The following is a 22,444-nucleotide window of genomic DNA, read 5'->3' as shown; positions in this document are numbered from 1 at the left end:
GGTTAAGTTCGCACGCTCTGCTGCGGCGGCCCAGGGTTCGGATCCTGGGCGCAGACATGGCACCGCTCGTCAGGCCACGTTGAGGCGGCGTCCCACATCCCACAACTAGAAGGACGTGCAACTAAGATACACAACTGTGTACAGGGGGTGGGGGGGATTGGGGAGATAAAGCAGAAAAAAAAAAAGATTGGCAACAGTTGTTAGCCCAGGTGCCAATCTTTAAAAAAAAAAAACAGGAAATATCAAATCTGTCAACATTCATTAAGGTAAAATGAGTATCAGATGCTATTCATTTGTGTTATTTTTTCCTAGAACAATTAGGTTATCCTTGCAGACTCTGACCAAAAGCCATTTAAAAGATAAGATAACTGTGCGCAAGAACTAACAAATGAGTTCAGCAAGGTTGCAGAATACTAGATTGATATACAGGATGCTGTGCAGCATTCACAGCCAGCTGTCTGGAGGCTGCCCTGTTGAGCAGAGGCACACACGGGATGGGACAATCAGAGAAGAGCTGAAGGCCCGGCATCTGCAGCTTGCGGGCCACTTCTGCCTCCACTACTGCCTGATCTGTGACACAGTTTCCCCATCTGAGATTCTACTAGTAACTACTTCCTATGGCTGTTTGTTCTGCCATTAACTCATTAATATATGCAAAATACAGGCTGGGCTCTGCTAAGTGCTTGAGAAATGTTAGCTACGGTTGACGGCCTGCAGGCAGGCGCATACATGTGAACACGCAGGCGTGGAATAAACAGTTGGGATGTGCATGTCTGAAGATGCCAATGATTGTGCTATGATGTTGGGAATTGTGGGTCACTTTTTCTTCTTTCCCAGGCTTCTTATAATGCTATTGTTTTTCTTTTAGGGAGAAAAAGAGAAGGAAAACACTCAGCCGTGCTGGGTCCCCTACTTCGGATTAGGCTCTTCACCTCTCAAGGATTCTATAATAGCTCCGTGATGTGGCTACAATTTCCTGTCTCTGGTTAGTATTTGTGCTGGTGAAAGACTTCAAAGAAGCCAAGAGGAAGAGAGAAAAATACGTCCGAGTATGGGACCAGAGAGGCAGCTGAAGAAAGAAAGGGCTCACTCTCCTGTTTAGCTCACTTACACCTTTCCTGGGAAGAAGAGAACAAGGAAAAGGAAAAGAAAACCAAAGCAAAAATACCCTCCCTCATCTGTGACACACAGGGGCAGCAGGACACACGAAAGAAGGCTCCAGAATATGTTTGCCCTAAATTGGTTCTCAAGTTTTTGTTTTTCAACTGCCTTGCCAAATTTAAATGGCTATTCCTACAGACTTCCCTTCTCCTGAGTTGAGGCCTTTCCTCATTAAGCCCCACAGTCATCATTCTTGTGGTCAATGTTTCATCAACCCCATCAATCACCTGTGACCTGTGGGCCGCATGCCAGTCAGGCGTGCGCTTCAGTCTAAGGTCCTATTTCCGTTTGGTGTTTGGTTTCTCTGTGCTGTGCGGACTCAGGGCAGGGTTTGCGCCATGGGGTCACTGCCTGTCTTAGGGGCACTGCTTAAGAAGTGCATGCTGGTCCACCAAGTCCCAACATGCTTTCTGACTCTGAGGATGGAGGGGCTCAGGAAAACGAGAAAGATGGATGCAGTAAATTCACCCTCAGTGTCTCTGACAAATAGCTCCTTGCACTTCCCTCTGGGAGCTGAAACAGATCCTGTATCCAGTGATTTCAGAGTGAACAAGCTAACAGAGGAGACTTCAAGAGAAAGAGGTCACTCTGACAGCACGAGGGGCCCACCGTCTCCACTGTGATGATGCTTGGGCCGTGAGACTGTGCTCCCAGCCGGCTCCCTCCTTCCATAAAACAGGAATAATAAGGCCCACGAGCAGGCCTGCTGGGGGCACAGATTCCACATTTCATCCTGCAGCGCACAAAGTGAGCCCTGAACAAAGGCCAACAGCCTCTCCTTCCCTCCTTTATCGTCAAGGGTAGATGCTGAGGTTGTCCAGGCCTGTCACATAAGCCTGAAAACTTTTCAGAGGCAACACAACAGGGTCCTTACCTTTGGTCCTGTCTCCAGTCGGGAATAGAGCAGGTAGGTATGCAGATCCCCATACTTCATGAAGGGCAAAATCACCATGGGCTTGGGGATGCCTTGCGAGCTCATTTCTATACACACACCTGAAATTAAGAACAGAGAGGGAGTCACAAAGAGTCCTTGTTACCAGTGACCAGAAAAGCACTGGACAAATGGAAACCATGTGCCCTCCAATTAACAGTTAAAAAATAAACACTCACAACTCACACCATGCTGCAGAATATGGAGCACACACTGGCTTCACTCCTTGGTAATTTTTTTCTTTCAGATTAGTGCCAGTCTGTGCATGAGAGCTCTCAAAACTTGATCTATGGCAAGTAGAGCCATCTAGAAACCCAGGGAGTTCTTGTTACACTGAGTCTGAGTGGGGGTGGTGACCACAGTAGAGTTCAAGGGCAAACTAGTTTCATGTGACAGTTAAATACTTAATCATACGAAGGAGTCCACTGCAATCAAATGCTTAAAACTATTAAAAGAATTTTGAGGGCCAATAGGTAAAATCCACATCCCTAAATGTTAACGGTTACACACAGGAAAAGCTGCAACCCCACTGATCATGGAATGCTAGAACTGGAGCCTGTCTGTCACCTGATACCAGGCTTGCAAAGCTCTTGCACGTCGTGGGGCAATTACAAAGTGCCATTGTTCTCAGAGTCCGCTCAAGTCAATAGCTGCAAATGAGTAACAGTAGTTTCTTTGACATAACATTGTATCTAAACATTGGTTTTCACATCTCTCTGCAGGGGCAATCATAATAAAACTTTGAAAGTTCCCCAAAGAATTTAGCATTTATCAGGTTACAGGAGAACCGAAAAAAAAAAAAAAGGTCAGCAGAATATTTAATTATTTTTAGGATGCTCTTCCCTCTTAGAATATTATCGCATAGCAACCACTCCACACCTGCTCTCCTCTTTGGTGTTTTTTAGCTAATGGTGCCACAAAACCAAATGCTGACCATTAAATCACGTCCCATGAAACTGTCAATGTAGATCCTAAGAAACTGGTGCTTGAAAATACATTAATAGTTTCTCAAAGATCACCTATGGCGTTTGTCTACTTTTACAGCTTTACCCACTGGTATTCGACTCATGGCTAACTTTAAGGCAATAAAAATTACGGCAGGACCAGCTCCCATGTCTTGCCTTTGAGTAACTGGGGGCCGTTTTAATGCTCTGTCACCTAGACCTCTGTGGACACTAAATGTTCCTGAGCCCAACAGTGTCCAAGAAACGCAGGCCCCTTTTTTACCATCAGCCTCAGAAAACGTAACTGTGAGAAGTCTTTTGGGTGAAACACTCAACGTTATAAATTATTGTGGGGTTATACAGAGTGTGAACTTCCCTACCCCAAAGACCTCCCCTTTGGCACAGAGTGGACAAGCGGGCCCCCTGGCCACCCATCCTGCCCGTGTCTGAGGTACCTAGGAGCCGGATCACGTTTGGGTGGTTGAAGTCTTTCATGCATGCTGCCTCACTGAGAAACTCCTCAATCTCTCGCTGAGAAAAGTTGTCCACTAGAAGAAAAGATGGAAACTGTCAGGCACGAATAAAGTACTCAGTGAGGGAGGGGGATATTAGCAATTTTCTTCTCTAAAACTAAAATCAGGAAAAGGCAAAACTATGGCGACGGTAAACAGGTGAGCGGTGGTCAGGGACGGTGCGGGAGGGACGACCAGGTGGAGCACAGGGGACGTGAGGGCGGTGAAACCTCGGTATGACGCTGCAATGGTGGACCCGCGACATTCTGCATTTGTCAAAACCCACAGAATGTACAACATGGGGTGATCCCTAAGGTAACTTAAGGACTTCATTAATGTTAATGTTAATAATGTATCAATGTGGGTCATCAATTGTAAAAAAAAAAAGTCCCACGCTAAGGCAGGATGCTAATACTAGGGGAGACTGCAGGGACAAATGGGAAGTCTCTCACTTTTAGCCCAATTTTTCTAAAAACCTAAAACTGCTCTAAAAATTAAAGTGCGCTAGTTAAAAAAAAACTAAAACCAAACCCAACTGATCTGTTGCAACTGTTTTTGCCTTAAAAAAAGAAAGAACAGGGGCCAGTCTGGTGGTATAGAGGGTAAGTTCACTAGCTCTGCTTTGGCGGCCCAGGGTTCGCAGGTTCGGATGCTGGGCACAGACCTAGCACCACTCATCAAGCCATGCTGTGGTGGCGTCCCACATACAAAATACAGGAAGACTGGCACAGATGTTAGCTCAGCGACAATCTTCCTCAAGCAAAAAGAGGAAGATTGGTGACAGATGTTAGCCCAGGACCAATCTTCCTCACAACAACAACAACAACAACAACAAAGTAAGAACAGGGGCTGGCCCAGTGGCATAGTGGTTAAGTTCATGCACTCCACTTCGGGGGCCCGGGGTTCACAGGTTCAGATCCTGGGTGCAGACCTACACATCACTCACCAAGCCATGCTGTGGTAGCGTCCCATATACAACATAGAGCAAGACTGGCAGAGACGTTAGCTCAGGGCTAATCTTCCTCAAGCAAAAAATAGAGGAAAACTGGCACAGATGTTAGCTCAGGGCCAATCTTCCTCACAAAAAAAAAAAGAAGAAGAAGAGGAAGAAAGAAAGAACACATGCCTCTCTCTATTAGCACGTGTCCTGCAAGTCTGGTTGCTCAATCGTGCCTTGTGAACTAGATACACTTTCATACCAAGTTTGTGGAATTAAACCAATGTAAGAGAGACATTCAAGATTCTACACTATGCTAAGTGAAATAAGTCACCAGAGGACAAATCCTGTATGATTCCACGTGTCTGAGGTACTCAGAGTAGTCAAATTCACGAGACAGACAGTAGAATGGTGGGTGCCAGGCATGGAACGGGGTCTGGGAGAATGGGGAGCTCTTGTTTAATGGGTATGGAGTTTCAGTTTTTCAAGATGAAGAAAGTTCTGGAGACGGACAGTGGTGATGGTTGCACAAGAACATGAATATACTTACTGCCAATGAACTATGCACTTAAAAATGTTTAAGGTGGCAAACTTTATGTTAGGTATATTTTACCACAATTAAAAACAAACATAAATCCAGGCGTGCCTTACAGAATTTGCTTTAACAGGATATAAATACCGACTGAAATCATGTAAGAGAGTATCTAGCACAGTGTCTGTACATCTATGTGCTTAATATATACTAATCTTCCTATTAAAGCAAGTTTAAGAAAAAAATTCTATAGACTTGCAAAATGGCTGCCAACTTTGCCCTCACCTATTGCCTTTGCCACAAACTACTAGGTGGGGGGAAGGGAAGGGGTAAGGTCTGTCTGTAACATCCTCCTCTCCCAAGGGGCCAAGGCCCGAGGCAAAGGCAGATGAGCTCAGGATTGGAGGCTGGCCACTCTTTCAATCTTTGATAATAAGCATGGATGCAATTTGCATGCAAGCTGTTCTAATTCGGTTGGAGAACAGCAGAGGCAAGGCCTGAAAGGCAACAGGTTCCAGGCTCCGCTTCTTCCTCCCCTCCAAGTCTACTACTCGGTTAATGGGGATAACAGAAGGAGCCTTCCCCGGGACACATGGTAAGGTTCAAATAAAATAACGCGAGAGGCAGGCATGGTGCAGAGTGTGGCGCAGCACCAGACTCGGCTCCACGCCCACCGGGCTCGGCTCCAGGGACGCTCCAACTTCGGGGTGTCTTGGTTTCTGGGGGAGAAGACTTGAACCCACATCCTAGCTGTGCTGATTGCCCGTTGCTGCTGTAGTGATGAAATGCGGGAAAAACTGTGCTGTGCTCCGGCACAGTGAGTATTACATAAGTTGTGGGCGTTATTATAGACAGAAAAAGCCTTAAAAAGCAAAAAGCACAAAGCACCAGCCCATGTGACTTGCTGGTCATTAGGGTTCCTTTTTAGAACTGAAGTAAAACTTCAGCCTCCAATTCAAGTTAAAAATTAAGTCTCAGTCCACGCTTATGCCTCAGGGCCCAGTGAACAGTGCATTTAAATTTTAGGAGGAAACCAATGTCACTTCAGTCCTTGATCAAAAAAATTAATACAGAATATATACAGGTGGTTAATGAGGATGGAACAGTAAGAACATCAACAAATTAAGCACCAAAAAAATCTCCCTCCATATGAACGGTGAAGACAACTGCTGATGAAACGGTCTATTTTATGATCACGGTCTGTTTTATGAGTGCCTAGCTGGACACCACAGACAACAGTGTGTCCCCCGGCCCTGGAAATGCACTTCCTGCAGAAGGGCGTAGGGAAAATGCTGTCATGTTCTGCCACTGCAGCCTGGTCAATGTACAGTGACGAAAAAGTCCAGCACCCCTTCCCTTCCCCCTTCCTGGCTATTTGACTTGGACACGTCCTCATGTCTCTGAGCCTTGTTCCCTTATCCTGGGAGACATCTGCACAGACTCTGGGGACCCCTAACCAGCATCTGCCACTATTTTTGTCAACACTGTAATTTGTCCTCCTCCACACTGCCACCAGAGGGAACTTTCTAGAATGTAATCTGCCCTTGTTCCTCATTTGCTGAAGACTCGTAAGTGTGCTCTACTACTCAGGGGATAAAAGCAGATTCTCTGAGAGGAGTTCTAAGGCCCTTCCTGACCCAGCGACAGGCTCTCTTCCCAGCTTGCTTGGAGATTCTAGTTTCTGATCACAGCTCTTCATATGCCTTTGACTAAAGAATATTCTCCTCTCTCTGGGAAACTTACCTTCCAGGCGGCCCACAGCTTCCTGAGGACCATGCAACCATCCTCAAGTGAGGAAGTGACCCCACCAAGTTAGCCACATCAGCCTGACCAACCCCTGGTTCAGATGCTGCCACCACATGAGCCCTGCCTTGGAAATTCATGCCTTACTCTGCAGTCATTAGCTTTACTACATGACAAAGAGAGAGACAGAGAGAGAGAGAGTAAAAATAACAAATGTTACTGCCTTGAGTGTAAAGAATATATAATGCAGGTATGAAGGGTAACTTTCCCTCTGTTCGTACAGTAACACCCCTTTGTGAACAACAGTGTTCTGGATGGCCTTCTGACCCATCGGTGACGGCGATCACGACATATGAACTCCACCACTGGCCTTATGGAGCTCCAGATCCAGAGGCAACCGCCCACACCCAGAAGAATCCGTTTAATCAGTGATAACTCACACTTCATGGTCTTCACTGCCACTTTCTGAGAGGTCCCATCTTGCTGATTAAGATTTCCTTCCATCACAGACCCAAATTCTCCTGGGAAGTGAAACAACATCTATGTTGACTCTGTGCAAAATCTCCCTTGACCACAGAAATGCACCAGTGCCAGAGCAGCTGTTTTCATGTGGTCCAAGAGGGACCCACACACGGTAGCCAGGCAGAGCCTGCCCAGGCCACCCACACTCGCAAGCCAGGGCCATAGCCCACACACTAGCCTCCTGCTTGTCACAAGCTTGCTTGGCTCGGCTCACTACCGGATTAAGCATTATAACTGATCCAAGAAACTCACAGGACAACATGGAAAATGCTATTGCAATTCATAAAGCAGAAACTCTTAATACCATTATCATTCATCTTAAGATCAACTTGACAAGGTAAACATGTATTTTCACCTTTGTTCTTATTTAACGAATAGGAAGATGCCAAGAATAGTAACCTTAAGAACTAGAATAAATTTAAAGTATATAGGAAAATGACCAATGAAAATATGCTTTTCAATGAAGGAAGGGAATTAATATTTTTCAAGGGCCTCCTGTGCGTGCTAGGCACTGTAGAGGCCTCTTTCATATGCGAAATCTCAGTTTCAAAAATCACTATTTACTTTTTTCATTTTAAATTATAAAAGAGAACTATTTGTATTATAACAAAGTCACAAAAATGGTATTTTATTTAATAAATACACATTTAGCAAATTACCTTAAACTGCTTACCTTCTTACTTCACATTTTAAAAGAATTCAACTGCTTACCTTCACCGAGAATTTTTCCAAGAATTAACAGATTCCGGTCAATCACAACATCTTCGAGTTTATTTTGCAGCTCCTCGCTGACTCCCAAGCTACGTACTATAAAAGGAGTGACAGGGGATGTGTGAGAGTTGTCATTGTGCTTCCTTCCATTTGAACATAACTGAAATTGTATACAAGTCCCATAAAATAGACATCTTAAATTTTTGTATCCATAGCTCTCCCTTGAAAATGCCAATAGTAAAATATCACACAACTCTACTATGATTAAAGTGAGTAAAATGAATCCTTCAGGGCAAAATTAATTCTGAAGGATTATAAAGATCAGAACAAGGGGCCGGCCCCGTGGCCAAGTGGTTAAGTTCGCATGCTCTGCTTCAGTGGCCCAGGGTTTCCCAGTTCGGATCCTGGGTGTGGACATGGCACTGCTTGGCAAGCCATGCTGTGGTAGGGGTCCCACATATAAAGTAGAGGAAGATGGCCACGGATGTTAGCTCAGGGCCAGTCTTCCTCAGCAAAAAGAGGAGGATTGGCAGCAGATGTTAGCCCAGGGCTGATCCTCCTCAAAAAAAGAAAATCAGAACCAGATTTCTTTTCCATGCGCGCAGCAGCAGCCACAATCAGATCACGTAGGGGAGGGCTGCCCCTGACTCAAAGCAGTGAGGAGGGTCGGCCGACAGGTGTTTTCCAGTGGAGAGTTTACATTAGATCCCTGACTATGCTGCACAAAAGAGCCCTCGGGACACCCCCTCTGCCCTCCACGCCAGGGAAGGAGGCCCAGAAACCACAGGAAGCATGGAGAGAACACGCTGTCGTCCTACATATGGTATAGGGGACCTCACCAGAATGACATGGAGAGTGCTAAACTGAGAGCTTCGGAGGAACTGGGGAATAAGATCCTCCATAAGGAGGTGTGGATCGGCACTGACAATCAGGGTCATCAACAAGAGGAATTAACCAGGAGAGGGACACCAAGTCAATAACTATGGGGCAAATGATTCAGTTTGTGCCATTGTTAACGCATGAGCAAGCCTTTGAAAGAAAACAATGTGGGTAATTAGAAAGGGCACATTAGCTCTTAGAGAAAAAACTTTACCCAAATGGTCCTGCAACCAAGGAAATAAACTGGTCTAAATAAAACAATTTTTAATGCAAGAACAGACATCTAAAAGTCAAAACTTCTAGATCAGAAAACTAAAGAAATTAATAACATTTACATCAAACGAGCTCTTATTTCATGGCGGCCCGTATTCCATCATTCTTATATTTGTTTCTTGTTGTTGTTTTTGGCAAACATCCAGAAGATGGAATTTGGTAATATTTACACACACTTTCTACACTGTCTCTGAAACTATTCAAGAACGCAGCTATCTGTTTATTCCCACTCCGCAACCTGGAAGACCCCACTCTGATTCAGCAAAACTCAAACCATAATTGTCACAAAGTATGTCAGAGAAGTGTTCTCTGAGTTGGTGGCCAGGAAGAAACAGGAAATGAGCTCTAGACTATGTCAGTTGCTTTGCCATTTCCTTTAAATCCTAGACCTCTACCCACATCTTCTCCGTCACCCCGGAGAGTTCCTTTTTCCCTCTGAGTTTCATGGTAATACAAGTCCATAACCCCCGCCGCTCGACCTCAGGGCCAGCTCCAGACTCCCAGGAAACAGCCGGCAGGGAAGCACGTGGCCACGTCTGACTAGCCACCTGCCGGCTTCTGAAGACATTTTCCTATTTAAAATATCCATTTTTCAACTCCTTTGGCTTTTCTTAGAAATCTGTCACTTAATTTGTTGTTCTTTCTTTGCTCTCAACTATTTTAACTTTTGCCAAAAAAGGGACATGAAGGCCAACTTACGGGTGAGTTCAATGGCTCGCCGACAGAAAGACTTCTTTGCTATATAATTGACGACTAATTCCGAATCCTCCTCCGTGAAGGCGTTCCTGGTGAAGGAAGACAGACATCTCATGCTACAGAACCAGGGCTGCCGAGGCCAGGGCCGAGGCCAAGGGATGCTGCTCAGCTGCCCCCCAGTTCAGAGCGCTCTTCTACAACAGAAACATTTCCCCCTGGGAGAAATATGTCTCTTTCTTTAGCTCTATTTCAGGCTTACCTGGTAACATCAAAACAGCTCTGTGTAGGTACCATCGGGAGCAAAGAACAACTGACAAGCTCCCAATGGCCAAAGCTGTCACAATCTGAGCAACAAAATGAAGTATAAATCAAAGTACAAAATGAGTATCTATGAGTTCATATATATATATGACCTTGGAGACCATTCAGAGATACATAATACAAAGGAAGCCTGGAAAAGTTAAAAGACCTGTTTAAGTGACAGAATTAATGCTGGAAGCCAGGTGTCATATCTTCTAGTCCAGTGTTCTCTCCTCTGTGTTCTAGGCTCCCTGCCACCACAGGGCCTTTGCATGCGCTGTTCTTTCTGGCTGGAATGCTCTTCCCCTTCTCTCTCACCTAATTAATACCTGTTCTTTCTTCAGATTTTAGCTCAAGTGTCAGCTCTGCAGGAAGGCCTTTCCTGACTTTCTTAATGCAGTCAAATTCTCCTGTTAATACACACTTACAGGTCCTTGTATACAGAATTTACCACAGTTGCCAATTTATATTTACTTACATGATTACTGCCTGAATCCCCATTAACTTTGAGCCCCCTGAGGGCAGGAGCAGCGCCTGTTTTTGTTCACCCCTGTATCCCAGGCTGCCGCAGTGCCCAGCACCTAAGGAAGCTTCAATCCGTATTAATGAGCTATGTTTACAACTTCCTCAGAGGTTCTCTGTGCTTGTTTCCTAACGAGCCCATAAACTATACCCAGACTTTGGGATGTATTTTAGTCATCTATACGTTCAGGATTTAGATCAGATTTGACCCACTTCCTTAAAATAGTCATTCTTAGAATTTGCATACTAAGATATACTAATTACAAGGACAGAGTTGTAAGTACTGTGGGTGCCTGACCCCTACAACTGGGATGGACACAAATAAAGGGCAGTCTAGCCTCCACTCTTTTTTTTTTTAGGTATGCTTTTTTTTTGGTGAGGAAGATTGGCCCTGAGCTAACTTAACACCTGTTGCCAATCTTCCTGTCTTTTTTTTTCCTCCCCAAAGCCCCAACACATAGTTGTATATCATGGTTGTAGGTCATTCTAGTCCTTCTATGTGGGATGCCACCACAGCATGGCTTGATGAGCAGGGTGTAGGTCGGTGCCCAGGATCCAAACCAGCCAACCCTGGGCCACCGAAGTGGAGTGGGTGAACTTAACCACTCAGCCATGGGGCTGGCCCCGAGCCACCACTCTTGTGCCCCGTCTCTGGGCCCATGGGAAGTTTTGCGGTGAATGGAACACTCTCACGGCATTCTCCAGGTGGAGCAATGAGAGAAAGCTGCTCAGCTCCCTCCAAAACACAGCCACCACCCCTCCCTCATTCTGCTCCATTCCAAGCTGTCAACAGCTTGCCTCTTAGAAATACTTCCTCCGTCCCATGAGTGGTCAACTGGATTTCATGGGAATCCAAACGCACTTCAGAGGCACTGGAGTAGAAAACAGTTCCAGAAACAAGATTTACACACAGCCTTCTTTTCATAGGTTGCTTTAACACAGCTTCTCATTTTTGTTGATATTTAACTACTGTTTGGTTATAAAAGTCAGATGTATAGAAAATAAGAAAAAGAGCTGCTCTCTAAATTTAATGTGAAAATACAGTTTTCCTCTATTAGAAAAATAACTGAACATTACAGAAAATGTGTAAAATACAGCAAAAAAAAGACAAGACAGAATCGCCCACCATTACACCATCCAGCATTGCTAATGCTTGGGTGAATTACCTTCTAGTATTTTTATCTATACATACATTTCCTCTGTTTTGTTTTGAACAATTAGGATCTTTTTTTTTTAAAGATTTGCACCTGAGCTAACAACTGTTGCCAATCTTTTTTTATTTTTTTGCTTTTTCTCCCCAAATTCACCCAGTACATAGCTGTATATTGTAGTTGTGAGTGCCTCTGGTTGTGGTATGTGGGACGTGGCCTCACCGTGGCCTGACAAGCAATGCCATGTCCGTGCCCAGGATCCGAACCAGCAAAACCCTGGGCCGCCGAAGTGGAGCACGTGAACTTAACCACTCAGCCACAGGGTGGCCTCAATTAGGATTATTTTAAAGACTTCTAATAAAAATCCTCATTTAGCAGCACCCCAGTTTGAGGAGTGAAGGCCTACTGATGCCGTTCTTGGTAAATGAGCTCCTTGCAAGGCTGGCTGCCTCTGCAGCGCTGGCCTAAGCAGCGCTGGCCTGCCCCGCAGGTGTGCACAGCACAGGGCATCGAGCTGGGTACACGTGAAGAGCTGGGCCGGCAAGAGAGGCCTTATCACTGGGCATAACAACCTCCCTGATACCACTAGAGAAAACATTTTAAACTGGGAAACTTACCCGAACTTTGTCTCCTGGACTCTTTTTCTGATGGCCAGAGAAATATACAAAACCAGCCCAATCAAAACAAACCCGCAGAGGCAGCCAAGGATGACGAGCACAGGATCTGCACTGCCAGGGGCTGGAGTTGACGAGGGGGCAAAGTCCACCAAACCTGGTAAAATACCAACAGAATCAACTCAAAACATCTCCTTGGGATCTCAAATACATAAGAAGCATCAGCCTGTCATAGGGAAGAACAGAGAGTCAAAGGCTCCAGAACTTAGTCCTTTTCTATTCTGTGATCTTCGAAGGCAGGCCGTCCTCACTCAGATGGTGCAAACTGAGGCTATGCAGAGTGATCTGAACAATCAATGGAAACTCTCCCCAGGTCGGTTATAAATGTATAAGGCGTTGAAAAAATTACATTTATCTGGTATGCCATAATTTAAAACACTAGAAATACTGAGAATTAAGATGTTTTATTTCTTTGTGAAATAGATGAGAAATCAGCTATTTTGCATTGCTCGTAGGCATTTTATAGGACGAACAATCCTGCTCACATCCAGAGTCTGGACAGTAGATAAGGACTTGAGCTTAGGATTCCCGCCACAAGGTCCCACTTTGCTTTCCCTGGGGCATCTTTTAAAATAACCACTTAGAGTTGAGCCCTAGAAAAGTCAGTGACCTCCTAACTTATAAGGCCCAAATCACCTTATAAGTAATAGGTCTTGCTACCCTGTTCTCTATCTTCTGCTCCCTGGTGACCTGGGACAGAGGACTGCCCTTCCCTGGGCTGGTTGGTGTCCTTCCACCCACTCCCGCCCCTGCCCCCGGGTTCTGGGATTTGTAAGCAATAAGTCTTGTGACTTTACTTCCTCTGGGTGAATATACTGAATATTCACTGCACATTCAATCAAAGTGACCCTAGGGGTTTCACTTCCCCACAGAGGGAGCTCGGATGCTGAGGGAACTACCTGCTGACCCCGGGCGGGCCTGTGCCTCCTCATTCATTGGGTCATAATCTGCATACTCTTAATTTAATACACCAACCACAGGCCCCCCAACAGAAGTGTGAAGATTTTTCCTAACTTCTTCTGGGACATCTTCATCCTTTTCGGTACAACCACTTCACTCCCGTGGGTAAGTTCCCCCGCACTGTGTTCCCCATCTGCACGCCTAGAGTCTATGAATGGCGGCAGGACCAGCATTCCCATCGTCCACTGCTTCTCCCGTAACTCCACGGATGTTCAACTCAGATTCACTTCTAGCACTATCACTTTTCCTTTCTTTGCTGCACTTTCGTCTTTGTTCGCCAACTTCCTCTTTCAATTATCCATTTTTGTAAAATGTCATGTGGGACTGTCACAGGGAGACAAGAAAATAACACAGCTGTATGTCTTGTTAGATGTGCGTGAACTGAATAAGGAAAGCATAGTGACCAACCACCGACAGACTTTGAAAGAAGTGATGTGCCAGTCACGATCATGACACGCATCTCTTATTTACGTAGCCATCCGTGGACTGAAGACTGGCGGTGAAGTTTATACTGTATGCAATTACTCACAGTTCATATATGATGATAACTCAAACTTGAGCCATATTGTTGGGGAACTGGTGTTAACTAAACTGTGGTAACCGAAATATATGCATATTGGAATCACGCACAGCAAAGACTGTCACTCTAGCAAAGCTTTTTAAAATTTTGTAGAGCTTATTATGTATGAAGATGAAAGCTCTGTTGTCTTAAACTCTGATGTTTTAACCTGTGCCTTTAGAATCAGAATCTCATTGTTTTTGAATTTCAACCAGGCAGACACACCTTGCGTTCCCATCCCCAAGTACTAATGTTCCCCAGGTACGGGGCCTCCGGGCTGCAGGAACTGCAATCTGGCTCCAATTTAGCACTAAAAGGAAAAGCGCGTTTGAGAGTCCCTGGAACTGACAGACGGTGACACAGTGGTCTGCTCACAAACTCTGTTATGGGTACAAAGGCCATATTTGGCAAGAACTTGTAAACGCACAAATCACACTGACGAGATGTCTGTGCATGGAGTTTACGACAGCAGTGCAACATCAAACAACCCAGGGCAGGTCAGAGTCAGAACAAAGGCCGCCCCACAGGTCTATGGAATGCAAGTTTGGGCCGCTTGGGACACCCTAGTGGCACCTCGCCAAAGGACACTCCAACAATATGCAGAAGCCAGCAGGTGGGGCCGGGCCTTCAGCTCAGCGAGCCTGGTGCCATCGAAGGACGGCTTCTGTAGGAAATACTGCATGTTCTGTATTGATTGGTCATGAAGCACGGTACCCACGGCTTGAATGAGTAACAACATGGCCAAACAAACACTATCCATAAAGAGTGCCAACTACAGAGAGCTAAGGACTAGCCATACTGTCTATCCAAAATTCAGTCATGTATCCATCATTTAAACCAAACTCAATAGGTCAACTTGCTACTCTGAAAGGCCTGACCTTCCTAAGTAAGTTATTACCATTAACAGGAAGGGCAGCGGGAGGACTCAAGCACCACTAGCTTTGTGAAGCTGTGTTAGCACGTCAACTATCTTTATCATTGCAAAAATTCCTTTTGGCCTTTCTTTTTCCTTCTTAAACAAGCCGTCCATCCCACAGGTTACCCTCTGGCCGTCTGTGCATTGCTTGGACTCACGTTTTATCAGCCGATAAGGGCGCCAGCTCTCACCGTTTGGAGGGATGGGTATTTTCACTGGGTCACTGAAGGGCCCGACTCCCCCTCTTGTGACAGCTGCAATCCTCACGGTGCACGTGGCGTTGTGGACTTGAACAGAAATCTGAGCCCGGCTGCCGTTCTGGCCGACTTCTTCAGACAGCTCTTTCTGGGGACAGAGAGGAAAGGAGAGGGAATGAAATACTGAGACGCCAGGGGCTTGTCGCCTGCTTGCCCCTAGTTCCTTCTTCCCACCCATATCCCGGGGGGCAGTGGCTGTGTTTCCACAGCATTCCTTCCTCACTCAGGCCACAGCCAATGACACCAAAAGGCGGGCAGGGATGCGGGACGGGCTATCAGCAACCTCAGGCCTAGGGGGCTTTGGCCAATGAGGGCCGTTGAGGGCACGGCACTTAGAGTGGTCAGTGAAGAAGCCTCTGGAAGAGAGGGACCATGTAGCAGATGCACCTAGACAGTAAGAACAAGACTGACTCCTTGACACCCCTGCCCTCAGAACTACCACAGAACATTGCCCAAGAGCCACACTGTCCCTTGACATCCACCACCTGCCAGCCTCCCCTGAACCAGCACCAATGGGCTCCTTTCCTTGCAATTATAAGAGTTTTGACTAAAATCTACATTTAGGAGGGCACTGACACTCTTTTTTTCCTCCAGTGTGACACATGCACAATTTGCCCGATTTTCAAAAATCTGTTTCACTTTTACTTATTTTGTTTTAAAGCCATTGCTGTGTAACAGCAGCCATTAAAACATAGGAGGAAATGATTTTTGAAAAAAATAACCAGAACTAAGTGTTTACACAACACTTTGCCCTTTGTTTCCAAACCGCGACTATGACGATGTTCTCTAGTGAAGGAAACTGTGTATTTAGGGCTGGCTTTTCAAACGGCAACTGGAGGGTTTGTGAGGCTGAAACGAAGCCCTAGGAATATGTCTTTATCTCTGAATGTTGGAGATTTGATTTTACGGAAGAAAGAGATAAATGTTACGTCATGCGGAGCATACCTATCGTGGATCACCAATGAACAACGGGGGCTGGTTTGGGTAGTAACTTTATTCCCTGTCACGCAGTCTCATGGCTGGTCACTCCTAACAGGGTTGCAGGGTGGGACAGCCCAGCCCTTCAAAGCACAACAGCCTTCATGCCTCACAGGGAACAGTGGCTGCTTCTGGCTTCGTACTTCTTGTTTATGAAGACTCAAATAAAATACATCATTTATGAGAGAAGTCTCAAAACAAGAGGAAATGCATGATTGCAAAAGAATTAAATCCCTAAAAGAAGAAAAATCCTAACAAAAACAAAATTATCCTTTTGGAAATAACACCAACGTAGTTTATAATACCCATTCACTTAGGGCCTATAACTCACAATGAACACCCAGAGAAGTTACTATTTCATTTCCACCTCCTAGTCCCCAAGTGAGTTAACAGATGCAAAGAGCTAATCCGTGTGAAGTGCTTGGAAGAGTGCCTGGCCCTGTTCCAACAGGGGGATTATGAGATTACAGGGTAAAAGAGCGAATGTTACCCACGGGTAGCAATGGCCATCATCATAGTTGTTGCTGTCATCATTCTGAATCTTTTTTTTTTTTTGAGGAAGATTAGCCCTGAGCTAACATCTGCTGCCAATCCTCCTCTTTTTGCTGAGGAAGACTGGCCCTGAGCTAACATCCGTGCCCATCTTCCTCTACTTTATATGTGGGACGCCTACCACAGCATGGCTTGCCAAGTGGTGTCATGCCTGAACCTGGGATCTGAACCGGCGAACCATGGGCCACTGAGGCAGAACATGCGAACTTAACCGCTGCGCCACTGGGCTGGCCGCCTGTTCTGAATCTTGAAGTATGGAAATGATGCCAGCCACTACTTACTGATAACACATTTTGGAACTACATAAAGAATTATCCCATTTTAGGGGTGGAATTATAATATATGTTAAAGTAGTGATTAGAAAAATATGTGATAAATATTTTAGTGGAGGTGTAACAATTTTCTCTAAGAATACCTCAAATATAGTTTAAAGACGATTCCTGTTTTTAAAAATTGATGCAATTTGGGGGCTGGCCCTGTGGACAAGTAGTTAAGTTCGTGCGCTCTGCTGCAGGCGGCCCAGTGTTTTGTTGGTTCGAATCCTGGGCGCGGACATGGCACTGCTCATAAAACCATGCTAAGGCAGCGTCCCACATGCCACAACTAAAAGGACCCACAACGAAGGATATACAACTATGTACTGGGGGGCTTTGGGGAGAAAAAGGAAAAAAAAAATCTTTAAAAAAAAAACTGATGCAATTTATCCATATTGTTCTGATGCCAAATATGTAAAGAAAGGCATGACCATATTCTTATTCCCAAACATTTATTTTAATTTTGAAAGTAGACGGAGAAATCCATTTAAAATCAGACACACACGGGAGCCACTCTGTGAGCGTCACTCCCTGACTGTCAGGTGCCAGCCACATAAGGTGGGGCCATTTCCCCGGCACAAGGTGGTCTGGTCCTGGGGCACACGCTCTGGGCCAACTGCATATTTTTCATCCAGTGAGCTTTCATTTTTCACCAACACAGGCCCATATCCTCAAGGACTTAAAATCTAAGAGCGTTTTCAGGTAATGAAATAGGATTTATAATATGACACTCGATCACAACTTTACTCACACAGAAAACACGTGGACCTTGCCTGTTGGGGAAAGTAACAGCCCATCTTTGGGAACACGACTTCCTTTTTCCCGTGTGTGGCATTGGTTAGTTGGGGCAACTGCAGTGGTATTTGTTTTCAGTTATCCAAAGACGTTAATATCTCTAACTCTCTAAGAATTCACGACCCTATCATTCGTAACTGTGTTTGAGAATGTGGCCCGTTTTACAGCCACAAAGAAGAGTAACATTCAGTGGGGAAAGGACTACCAGATAAAAGTTTCCGTCATGCTACAACAACAAAGGTGACTTGTTCAAAAGGGCTTCACATGCACAGGCATCAACGCAAATCTCTCACATCTTACTCTTCAAACGTGTGCTGTTCTTTCTTCTGCTAAGACGCCACACTATGGAAGTGGAATGACAGACACTCTATCATGAAGAAAGCCAACGGCATCTGGGAAAGAGTAGTGGGGCTCTGAAAAGCACTCGCTTTGGAGTTAGCCAGACCCAGGTTCTTATCCCAGGGCTGCCAATTCCAAGATCTGTGACTCTGGCTAAGTTATGCAACGTCTCTGAGCTTCAGTTTAATCAAATGAAAACTGAGAATAATAACATCTTCCTCACAGTGCTTTTGTAAGAGTTGAGTTCCTTTATGTAAAACACTTCGCATGCAGTCTGGCACACTGTAAGCAATCAATGGTGGGGATTAGTATTCCTATATTCCCATAGCACCTATAAGGCGCTATATTTGGGACTTCTTTCCCTGTAGATATAAGGCCCTCTTACAGAATTGACCTGGTAGTATCTTTCAAGTCTTGCTGCATTAGAGAAAATAATCAAGGCTGTCTAGCTTGCAAAACCAAGAAGTTTATTTGACCCATTCATTGAGTTTACTGCCATTGTAGGTTCTTCCTCCAGGCAAAACGTCCTATCCTTGATTGATCCTTGGGTTTCAGACCCCTGGCTGGCCTGTCTCCCAAGAACCTCGCCTTTTCCTCAGACCTTATGATGACACCAGCTCAAATGCTCTGCCTTCCTTTGACAGTGAGTAAGAGAGAGAAAGAAGGAAAGGAAGAGGCAGTGGGCACACGCCAACGTCCGGGCATGCAGCTTGTTAGGGAGGCAGGGGTCAAGGCCCAAGGAAGGAATCTTGAGAGCACTGCGGTGGTCTTTCAAGAAGTTAGCTCTACACGTCACGTTGTGTCTAAGCCCTCAATAAGCTGCTAGGAAACTTCCTTCTGACCTAACATCTCCACTCTTTCCAAACACAGTTAAATGAGCAGTAGAGCCACAAGCCCAAAACAACAAGCTCTACAAGAATGACTCCTATAAAAATGAGTCTCTGTCTAACGTTTGGGCAATTCTGAGTCAAAGGTAAACAGACTTATTTACTGCAGAACAACAAAGAGCCTTAAACTTGCTAGTCTATACTGTGGGTCTTCAAGAAGGGGTACAATATGCAATATTTTGTAAACTTATTCGCTCCCTGAATTCTTTTCTTACAGAAGGTCCACGGACACCTCATGGGAACAGGAATGGGATAGGAAACACTAGCCCATGCTCATCAAAAGACTGTCCCATTCACAGAGAGGAATTCTCTAGCTAGAATGGATGTCAGCCCGGTCCACGCATCAAGTCCACGGTGCCATAAATGCCCACAAAGTTGAAGGGCCTGTGTTCAGACGGTACAAAGATGAGCAAGACATGGCTCCAACTTCAAAGAGAACAGATTATACTTGCTCTGAAACTTTGGATTTGAGCTTTCATTTGGAAGGCAGGGGATATCAAGAAAAATAGAACCAAATAAAGTCGGTATCTTCACCAAGGTACAGCAAATGTCTATACAGTAAATATTAGGAATTTCTTAGTCTGAAAGTGACGTAACGGTTGTGGGATAACAAAGCTCCAAACTGAAAACAAACCCAAAGACCACTTCCAAGAAAGTTCTAAAATTGCATACACAAAAATCACCCTTATTAGAGTAATAAGTAGGAATATCTTTCAAAAATATCCAATTCCGTTGCCTTGCATAAAGAAGGTGTAGCTTTAGTGACAGTTTTCTAAAAATGGAAATGAAAGGACAATTTTGAGAGATGAAGTTGTGTCTAACTCTCGCCCTTCTGAAATGAAAGGAGTTCAAGAAGCTGAGGGGATGGGTGCAGAGATTGTTCCAAACCCCACTTTGGGCATGGGTTTTAGGCTCCTTCCAGAGTCGGCTCTTCTTCGGTATTTTTATTAGGCTCCAGCTGTGGTTCACGAGCTTGAAGCTTAGCTGCAGCAGAGAATGCTACCCAAAGTAAAGTGAGCCACTAAGCCTTTTGTTGTCACAAGACCATCGTGATGCACAAAGCATAGCATGAGTACAATGCAAGTGACCTTCTCACTGGGATGACCCAGCATCTCCAAGGAGGTACCGCGTGGAAAGGTCACGGCCCTGACTGTGGTGGTATTGTTCTCACCGCAGAGGGGACCGTTCTGAACAAAGGGCAACAAGTACGCACAGCACAGCTGAGTGTCAACGGCATTTATTGCTTTAGGCTCTCCAGCAGCGTCATTCCTAAGGTGTCATTCATCACGCTTGCTCTTCAGCACAAAGACCTCAGCTCAGGAGGTCCACTCCAAAGAGGGAGCTTTCACCCATGCCAGAAGGAGAAGGAGAAAGGACGACCTGCAGCTCTTTAAACAAACTGGCTTGTTTTTAGACCGCTCGAGTGTCTGCTGGAAACACAATGACTGGACCTTCAGGAGCTATACTAAGAATGCAGCATTGTGAAAAAGAGATTTTCTCTAGGAGAGGCGCTTGATTCCCCTGACTCAACCAGTGTGGAAATGCAGACCACAATCAACAGGCACCTTGCACAAATGTTTTGGGACAAAAGACCAGGAAATGACAGGCTGCTTCTCTCCTAGCTGCAACTATTTAGCAGGGTTTTTACTGGTACTACCAACAAACTCTTATCATTTACTATGAGGCAGAACAAATTGTGGACTTCTAAGTCCTCTTCTTTTTCCTCTCCTTCCGTCACCTACTGTTTCCAACAGTCTGCTTCCTGATAGGTAAACTGAGGCAGGAAAATAAAAAGAATAAATCCCAACTGGCCTTTTGGAAAACAGAACTTTTGGTAAAAGCTGGATGACGTGAGGTTGAAAATGACGGAAACAAAGCTTTGACGTCATCAGTGGGTGCAGCTGTTCACCCGGCCCTCTCTCCTGCCAAGAAGCTGTATTCCTCTTGCGTGCTGCCCCGTACAGACGCCGTGAGGACGCTAACATCTGATCTATCACCAGGGTTAGATTGATAAGGAATGTGGCAACACAAAAGAAGCATGCTATCCATGATGGCGATCAAGAGACAGTTCTGATGAAATCAGTGCATCTGCCCTTCCAAGAACGCTCTGTGGCACAAAGCGGTCAGCGTCACGTCAACCCTCTTCCTTTTGCAAGGGGGTGGGGGCCTGTCTGGGAGCTGCCTATGCAACCACACTCAGGCGTCATCACTCAGCTGCGCCCCTACCTCTGTCTTGGGCCAAGTGTTCCCACCACAGCAGTGATCTTTAGACCTCATAGCAGTGAAAATCAGATGGCCCTCTGGGCTTGACTGGACTTGTGCCTGATAAAGTCATTCCCCCTGGAAGGGCACTGGCTGGTACTTAGCGAGGTGATGGGCATCTCACACAAGACCCCCTTTGCTTTTTAGTTACTACTGTGAAATGAAACCAGCAATTACACTACAGAGTCCTCACTGAACTACCGAGGATCTTGTCTGTCTTAGATTAGAAGGCAGGGCTGATCTGACACTGTGACATTGACATACCCCCCAGTTCTAAGAACAGACTAGTATTCAAGAAACACTCGTTGACAACTGTGATGGCTAACTTTATGTATCAACTAGGCTGGGACACGGTACCTAGCTATGTGGTCAAATACTAGCCTAGATGTTGCTATGAAAGGATTTTTTAGATGAGAGTAACATTTAAATCAATAGACTTTGAGTAAAGCAGGTTACTGTCCATAATGTAGGTGGGCCTCATCCAATCAGTTGAAGGCCTTAAGAGAAAAAAGACTGAGGTCTCCCCAAGAGAGAGGGAATTCTGCCAGGAAGGCTACAATATCACCTCTTTCCGGGATCTCCAGCCTGTTGTTCTACCCTGCAGATGAATCCTGTGAGCCAATTCCATCTATTTCTTTCTTTCTTTCTTTCTATCTATCTATCTATCTCCCGCTATCTATCTATCTATCTATCTATCTCCCGCTATCTATCTATCTATCTATCTATCTATCTATCTATCCCCCGCTATCTATCTATCTATCTATCTCCCGCTATCTATCTATCTATCTATCTATCTATCTATCTCCCGCTCTCTCGACACACAAACACACACACACTCTCTGTGGCTCTGTTTTTCTGGAGAATGCTGGCTAACACAGCAATGCTGTAAGCGGCATGGTGGGTAACGAATCTTTGGACTATGGAGCAGCAGTCCTGTCCCCCATCATCTAGCACTACAACCTTGATTTTCCTGGGAGCCTGGTTACCCCTTGCCATTCTCTATGAGCCTGGGGTCTTCCCTGACAATCTTCAGAAAAGCATCCTCTGGAATTTCCAAGAGGCCATGAATGGCCAGACTGCTGAGCCCTGTAGCTCCTCGACCTTCTGCTATGGTTACCTGGATAGTTCACAGTGTCT

The 22,444-nt window shown here is 45.3% G+C and overlaps 1 protein-coding gene across 6 annotated transcripts in view; it reads right to left on the bottom strand.

Annotated features, from left to right (window-relative positions):
- Window positions 1–22,444, bottom strand: part of MERTK (MER proto-oncogene, tyrosine kinase) — a 124,555-nt gene that overhangs the window by 11,056 nt on the left and 91,055 nt on the right. For 4 of the 6 annotated variants that reach the window (XR_011425931.1, XM_070235136.1, XM_070235138.1 and 1 more), the window contains 7 exons: window positions 15,115–15,268; window positions 12,432–12,585; window positions 9,845–9,930; window positions 7,994–8,089; window positions 7,201–7,281; window positions 3,492–3,584; window positions 2,036–2,154 (listed from right to left, as the gene is read on the bottom strand). Coding sequence is in view for 5 of the 6 variants with exons in the window: in XM_070235136.1 (XP_070091237.1) it covers window positions 2,036–2,154; window positions 3,492–3,584; window positions 7,201–7,281; window positions 7,994–8,089; window positions 9,845–9,930; window positions 12,432–12,585; window positions 15,115–15,268 (783 nt within the window). In the remaining variant the exon portion in view is untranslated. Of the gene's footprint in view, window positions 1–2,035; window positions 2,155–3,491; window positions 3,585–7,200; window positions 7,282–7,993; window positions 8,090–9,844; window positions 9,931–12,431; window positions 12,586–15,081; window positions 15,269–22,444 lie in introns of all 6 variants that reach the window. The other 2 variants (XM_023618730.2, XM_070235137.1) reach the window with 1 other exon arrangement.

The sequence above is a fragment of the Equus caballus genome, chromosome 15 (genome assembly GCF_041296265.1).
Source record: "Equus caballus isolate H_3958 breed thoroughbred chromosome 15, TB-T2T, whole genome shotgun sequence".
Taxonomy (NCBI): domain Eukaryota; kingdom Metazoa; phylum Chordata; class Mammalia; order Perissodactyla; family Equidae; genus Equus; species Equus caballus.
This window is presented reverse-complemented; position numbering and strand designations above follow the sequence as displayed.